At 40.8% G+C, this 8,022-nt stretch overlaps 1 protein-coding gene across 1 annotated transcript; it reads left to right on the top strand.

The window, feature by feature from the left end:
* Window positions 1-253: 253 nt before the first annotated feature.
* On the top strand, window positions 254-7,517 carry LOC125264284 (macrophage mannose receptor 1-like). The gene is made up of 4 exons (XM_048183507.1): window positions 254-582; window positions 675-1,043; window positions 5,139-5,486; window positions 6,640-7,517. The coding sequence occupies exons 1-4, from the start codon at window positions 546-548 to the stop codon at window positions 7,005-7,007; spliced, it is 1,122 nt and encodes a 373-aa protein (XP_048039464.1). The 5' UTR covers window positions 254-545; the 3' UTR covers window positions 7,008-7,517.
* Window positions 7,518-8,022: the final 505 nt, after the last annotated feature.

The following is an 8,022-nucleotide window of genomic DNA, read 5'->3' on the forward strand; positions in this document are numbered from 1 at the left end:
GTAATTAATGACAGAATTTTCATTTTAGGGTGAACTAACCCTTTAAAGTCTTTATCTTGTCTCTGTTGTGAATGTCTCCTCCTCAACAGAAAAGGAAAAATGTCTCTGCTCTCAGAAGAGGAAAAAGAAAAAATATGAGAGCAAAAAAAAAACGTTTTTCTCTCATTCTATATGCAAATAAGGGGAAATAAGTGGAAAAATACACAAACCTAGAGGAAGTAAAGTATGAAAATTTGTTTTATAACAATACACAAATGATGTGATGACGAATGAGGGATGAGAGCAGATATAATGATCACACTGTTTGAAGCTGCAGACAGAAACATCAGACTCGGGACAGAAACACACGACCTCTAAAGTAAGAACAACTCACATGTTCATTCTTCAAACACAACTAGACTTTGAGATGTTAATATTGTCTGAATGATGATGTACAGTGAATTCATGCTGCTGTTCAGATACTAACTGAAACTGTCATATTTTACTCCAAAAAGAATCTGTGAATGTTTGATATCTGAGTTTTTCAATGTGTTTCTTCCTCAGAAATGGAGCAAACTCTATTTTTCATTCTTCTTCTCATTGGTGAGTGTGTTTGTTGTTTTATTTATGGTTTATAGTTTCATCAGGTTTGACTCTGTTATGAAAAGCATTAAATCAAACCCTCTCTTTCACAGCTCTCTGCTCCGTATCTGAATGTGTTCAGCGTCAGTATCACTTTATAAACGTGAATAAGACCTGGACTGAAGCTCAGAGATACTGCAGAGAGAAATACACAGATCTGGCCACCGTTGACAACATGAACGACATGAACGAGCTGAAGAAGAGTGTGAATGATGAACGTCATGAGTATGCCTGGATTGGGCTGGAGTGGACGGGTCATAATAAATGGCAGTGGTCTTCAGGTGATCCTGCGCTCTATCAGAACTGGGGATCTGGACCACCTGATGGCACAGATGATTGTGCTTCTATGATAAATGGACAATGGCATGATTGGACATGTAGTAACAGCCTGATGACTTTCATCTGCAGTTCATCTAACAACGGTGAGTTCAGCTCCCTACAATGACAACAAACATTAATTTATAGAAAGATACACTGTATATTGTACAACATTTTAATGCAATACTAAATTCTGCTACTTTTTAATGTAGTCATAAATATAGAAAAGACTGTGGATGTTTGTCCACTTTCAACTTCTGAGAAAATAAACTGATATTGAACGAATATTGATCTTTTGTTGTTGATAACTGTGTGAATCTGACATTAGAGATCATAGAGAATTATATTTTCAGCAAACTTTATACTGTAAATGATATATTCAAAAATATAAAACCAGAGAATAATCCAGGGAAAACAGGCTATAGTCCAAGAGAGGTGCTAACAGAGTCCAAACAGCAAGACGAGAGGGAGATCCAAAGTACGAGGGCAAGAATCCAAACACAGTATAATCAGACACGGTTAGACTAAGGTACACAGAAAACTAGAACTGGCTCCGTAGATTTACATTTACATTTATTCATTTGGCAGACGCTTTTATCCGAAGCGACTTACAAGTTAGGAATACAACAAGCGATTCGTCATGACGAGGCAAATAGACAAGAAGTGCTCACAATACAAGTTATAGACAGTGCTCAGATTATCATAAGCTACAATAGAGAGGGATTAGAGGAAGTGAAAGGATAAGAATAAGAATTTTTTTTTTTTTTTTTTTTTTTTTTTTTTTTTTTTTTAAGATGAGGTTAAGTGCTCACGAAAGAGATGAATTTTCAGCTGTCTTTTGAATATTGCCAGGGATTCTGCATCCCGAATGAAGGCAGGAAGATCATTCCGCCAGCAAAGGGACAGTGAATGAGAATGTTCTGGAAAGTGATTTCGCGCCTCTCCGTGATGGTACCACAAGCCTTCGCTCCTTTAATGAGCGCAAGCTTCTGGTAGGAGTGTAGACTCGTAAGAGTGAGTGGAGGTAGGAGGGTGCTGAGCCTGTGGTCGATCTATAAGCAAGCGTCAACGCCTTGAATTTGATGCGAGCAGCAAGTGGTAGCCAGTGTAGAGAGATGAAGAGAGGCGTGACGTGGGCTCTTTTGGGCTTGTTGAAGACGAGACGTGATGGGGATGTGCCTAGCTGGATGCTGAAATCGTGATTTAGAGTCGGATTGGCAGGGAAGACGAGAAGCTCAGTCTTAGCCAGGTTGAGCTGTAGATGATGTTCTTTCATTCATGCCGAGATGTCCGCCAGAAAGCTTGAGATTCGAGCAGCTACTGTGGGATCATCTGGTTGGAATGAAAGGAAGAGTTGTGTGTCATCAGCATAACAATGGTAGGAGAAACCATGTGCCTGAATGATGGGACCAAGTGATGTACGTTCAGAACCGAACCTCCCTGGGCCTCGGGACCAGGGCTGCCTGACGGCCCCCTCCGGGACCCCTCCGCACCCAGAAGCATGAGCCGCTACGACCCTCCCTTCCCGAGATATCCACGCTTTTAGCCAAAACACCCTTATATTCAAAGGGCCCTATCTCCCGAACCCAGACGACTCCCGGCTCCAAACTCTGGCGGTGCGGTGGGCCCAGAGGGACCCTACTTCAGGCACAGTCCCCACCTCCTGGGACCTTCCCACTCCGAGATATGCTCACTTCCTGTCCAGCTTTGACCACCCGTATCTCGGGAACCAAGCCGACTTGCAGCTCCAGACTCCGGGCACAGAGGGGGCCCTAGGGAACCCCCCTACACCGGCCATATGGAGCCCCAACTCGGCCTGGTCGCGGAGATATACCCCCTGGAACTTCCAACTTGGACCGGGTCTAACTCCGGAACTGGGCCGACTTGGAGCTCCAGACTCTGGGCACAGAGGAGTCTTGGACACCCCCCACACACCAGCCATATGGAGCCCCAACTTGGCTGACTTCCAGAGATACAGTGTAAATGGAGACGAGGAGGGGTCCAAGCACTGAACCCTGAGGACCACCCGTGGTCAGTTGATGAGCTTTGGATACCTCCCCTCTCCAGGCAACCCTGAAAGACCTTCCTGTGAGATAGGATTCAAACCAGAGAAGTGGAGTACCTGTGATGCCCAGTGAGGAGAGGGTGGACAGAAGGATCTGATGATTCACTGTGTCAAAGGCAGCAGATAGATCGAGCAGAATGAGAACTGATGATTTGGAATCAGCCTTTGCAATCCGCAAGGATTCAGTGACCGACAGCAGTGCAGTCTCAGTCGAGTGGCCACTCTTGAAACCAGATTGATTGACATCCAATTGGTTGCTCTGTGAGAGGAAAGATGACACCTGGTTGAAAACAACTCGTTCAAGTGTTTTTGCTATGAATGGTAGGAGAGAAACAGGTCTATAGCTGTCTACAAGAGACGTGTTTAATGTGGGTTTTTTAAGCAGTGGGGTTACCCGAGCCTGCTTGAATGTGTTAGGGAAAGTGCCAGTGTGGAGAGATGTGTTGATGATGTGTGTCAGTGCTGGTAAAAGTGTGGGAGCGATGGCTTGTAGAAGGTGTGTGGGGATGGGATCTAGAGGGCAGGTAGTGGGATGACTGGAGAGGAGAAGTTTGGATACTTCTGTCTCAGTGAGAGGAGAGAATGAAGAGAGGAGATGTGTGGCTGTGTGTGTGGTTGGTCTGAGTTCCTGTGTGTGTGGAGCGGAGAACTGACTGCTGATGGTAGATGTTTTGTCAGTGAAAAATGTAGCAAAATTATCAGCAGTTAGAGATGAGGTGGGTGGTGGTGGAGGGGGGCAGAGGAGAGAGTTGAATGTTTTGAAAAGTGTACGTGTGTTTGAAGCGCTGTTGATTTTGTTGTGGAAATAGGAGGATTTAGCAGCATGAATTTCAGCAGAAAAAGGATGAGAGCAGAGATTGATAGCTACTTAGGTCAGACTGGTCTTTTGATTTGTGCCATTTCCTCTCTGCAGCCCTGAGTTTGGTCCGATGTTCACGAAGAACATCGGATAACCAGGGATTAGAGGGAGTGGCACGTGCAGGCCTGGATGACAGAGGACAGATACTATGTAGAGATTAAGTTAATGTGGAACATAAAGTGTCTGTTGCTGTATTCACATCCAGAGATGAGAATTGTGAGGGTGAGGGAAGGAAGGATGACACGACAGGGGAAAAATGAGAAGAAGAAAGAGAGCGCAGGTTTCGTCTGAAGGTAACTGGTAGAGGGGTTGGTGGTGAACAAATGGGGAGTTGAAGATTAAAAGTAACGAAGAAATGATCAGAGATGTGCAGAGGTTTTACCAGAATGTTGTCGGTGATGCAGTTGCGTGTGTAAATGAGATCAAGTTGGTTGCCAGATTTGTGTGTACTTGTGGTGATGAGCCGATTAAGATCGAATGAGGCTAGAAGAGAGTAGAAGTCTGAAGCATAAGGCTTCTCTAGATGAATGTTGAAATCGCCAAAAACTACAAGTGGGCTACCATCCTCTGGGAATGAGGACAGCAGCATGTCCAGTTCCTCTACAAAGGTACCCAGTTGGCCTGGGGGGTGATAAATTACTACGATATGAATTTTGACAGGAATTGCGATTGTAATAGCATGAAACTCAAATGAATTGTAGTTGCAAAGAGAGGAATGAGTCGAGTATTCCCAATTGTCAGAAATGAGAAGACCTGTGCCCCCACCCCTCCCAGACTGGCGAGGGGTGTGAGAGAAAGTATAGTTGTTAGAGAGAGCAGCAGGGGTTTCTGAGTCCTCTGGACGAATCCAGGTCTCAGAACTATCAATTTAAGTTTCCGTAAAAAAAAGACAAACTCTAACATTAATATTAATATTGCAACAATATTTATTTGTCTATATTATTAGTCTAAAATCCAACATTTTGAATGAACTTTTTACTGACATATTTCTAAAGACTAACAAATATATTCAGCTGCAGTGAAACATCATCTGTTTGATGTTTCTCTCATTCAGATCTTTGTGTCTATTCCAACAAAACATAATCAAGAAATATAAAGTTATATTAGAATTGGCACGCAAATTCACAAATGTCGCTTAATGTTATATCAGTAAAATCAGTTGACACGTGTTTCTGATGTTTCCACTGCTGCTCTTATTCACATCAAACCATAAAGCAGCATAAGAATAATGAACAAACTGATTCATGAATCTGTTTCCATTTGTTTTTCTTAAAGTGAACACAGGACTCGTCTTTGTCAATCAGATGAAGAATTGGAGAGACGCTCAGAGTTACTGCAGACAGAATCACATTGATCTGGTCAGTGTGAGGAACCAGAATGAGAATCAACAGCTTCAGAAGTTCATTAGTGATCATCATTTATCTGGATCAAATGTCTGGATCGGTCTGTTCAGAGACTCATGGCAGTGGTCAGATCAGAGTAACTCCTCATTCAGATACTGGAGGTCTGGTGAACCTAATAATGTTGGAGGAAATGAAAACTGTACAGCGATCGAACAGAACACTCAGAGACAATGGATAGACATCTCTTGCAACAACCAGTTTCCTTTTGTGTGTCATGAAGGTGAGCAGATCCTCACAAACACACACAATCCATCCATCACCTCCAGATATCTTAAACGTGCCATCGAATGTTTTTTTACAAGATGTAATATAAGTCTAAGGTGTCCCCTGAATGAGTCTGTGAAGTTTCAGCTCAAAATACCCCATAGATTTTTTTAAATTAATTTTTTTAACTGCCTATTTTGGGACATAATTAGAAATGCGCCGATTCATGCTGCGGCCCCTTTAAATGCTCGTGCTCTCCGCCCCCGGAGCTCACGCTTGCCTTAAACAGTGCATAAACAAAGTTCACACAGCTAATGTAACCCTCAAAATGGTTACAAAGTGTACACTTTTACAAAGTGTTCGTCATGCATACTGCATGCATGCGTCGGATTATGTGAGTGTAGTATTTATTTGGATGTTTACATTTGATTCTGAATGAGTTTGAGGCTGTGCTCCGTGGCTAAAGCTAACATTACACACTGTTGGAGAGATTTATAAAGAATGAAGTTGTGTTTATGAATTATACAGACTGCAAGTGTTTAAAAATGAAAATAGCGACGGCTCTTGTCTCCGTGAATACAGTAAGAAACGATGGTAACTTTAACCACATTTAACAGTACATTAGCAACATGCTAATGAAACATTTAGAAAGACAGTTTACAAATATCACTAAAAATATCATGATATCATGGATCATGTCAGTTATTATTGCTCCATCTGCCATTTTTCGCTATTGTTTTTGCTTGCTTACCTAGTCTGATGATTCAGCTGTGCACAGATCCAGATGTTAATACTGGCTGCTCTTGTCTAATGCCTCGAACATGGGCTGGTATATGCAAATATTGGGGGCGTACATATTAATGATCCTGACTGTTACGTAAGAGTATGTGTTATGTTGAGATTCGCCTGTTCTTCGGAGGTCTTTTAAACAAATGAGATTTATATAAGAAGGAGGAAACAATGAAGTTTGAGACTTACTGTATGTCATTTCCATGTACTGAACTCTTGTTATTCAACTATGCCGAGGTAAATTCAATTTTTGAATCTAGGGCACCTTTAAAGTTCACACTACATGTCTGACATGACAAATTCCTCCACAGTGTTTGTTCTGCATGTTGTTTTTGATCAGTCTCTCTCTAGTTTCTGCTTGTGGTTTGTTTTGTGTCCAGATAAACTGATTCTGATCAAAGAGAAGCTGACGTGGTCTGAAGCTCTGAGATACTGCAGACAGAATCATGTGGATCTGGTCTCGGTTCATTCAGAAGAGATTCAGCGTGAGGTGATGAATGTGGTTAAACAGGCGTCTACTGAGGCGGTGTGGTTGGGTTTACACAACTACTGCCTTATGAACATGTGGCTCTGGTTGAGCGGAGAGATCGTGTGCTATCAGAACTGGGCTCCAGGGAACGGAGTAGAACCGGAAGACTGCCGCCTCGAGAAGAGAAAAGGAGCAGTTCAGTCTGGAGGAGATCAGCGCTGGATCAGCCGTCCTGAGACTGACAGACTCAACTTCATCTGCAGCAGATATGAAGAGTGAAAAGACACGCATTTGTGTGTTTACTTACATTCAGTTTTCATTCTTCATTATTTTTCTTATTTACTTGTTTGATTTGTTCTTTAGTAATTTCTGAGTGAATCTATTAATTGTGTTTTAAAAGTTTTTGTTTTATTTCTGTATATTAATTATCATGACAATGTGATTTTATCAAAGTTTTCTAACATTGATGTTTAATATTCTTTAAATGTCTAAAATACTAATACAGTATATTTGTCTTTTAGGATCTCTTTGCATATCTGGTGTTTATATGTTTTTATGTTTTCACTAATATTATCTTTATCAATAACTGGTTGAATGTGATTGTGAGCAGCAGATCTTAAGAATGATATTATTTGTGTCTTGTTTATTAAAAAGGGAAAATTGAAGTGATGTCACAGTGAACTGTCAATTAAATATGTTAAATTTATATGTGTTTGTTTGATATTTAGGATATGTTGTCACTTACAAAAATCCAATTTTCAGCTTCCTGGAATAAATTAGGTGTGTGAATCTTTGGGTAGAAAGATTTGATTCATGATTCATAAGTTTTCAATTCGATTCAAGAGTGATTTTTGTAAATTCAGAACAATTCGATTCAAGGTGATTCACAAAGAGATTCAATTAAATTTAAACTCATTTTACAATAAGACTCACACAAACTTCAAGAATCAACTTATGAATCAACAATGATGACATTCTTTATGCTGCAATGCATTCTGGGTGCCATGGATGAGTTTTGTGTGATGCACCCAGAATGCATTGCGCCATGAAGAATGTCAACGTTATTGAGATTTATACACTGATTTTTGATGTCTGTGTCTATCTTAATGTCAAAGAAGCTTGCATTTTTAGTAATATTTTTAGTAATCCTTTACATTTTTTAATCTTTGATATTATCTGATTAAAACACTGTTGGGTCTAATACTGTAGAATTATAGAGTTGCTATAAGAAATAATGTAAAATTAATTCCATAGATTAGACTGGGAGAAATCAGATAATCAGACTCTACATGAT

Source organism: Megalobrama amblycephala, linkage group LG3 (genome assembly GCF_018812025.1).
Source record: "Megalobrama amblycephala isolate DHTTF-2021 linkage group LG3, ASM1881202v1, whole genome shotgun sequence".
Taxonomy (NCBI): Eukaryota; Metazoa; Chordata; class Actinopteri; order Cypriniformes; family Xenocyprididae; genus Megalobrama; species Megalobrama amblycephala.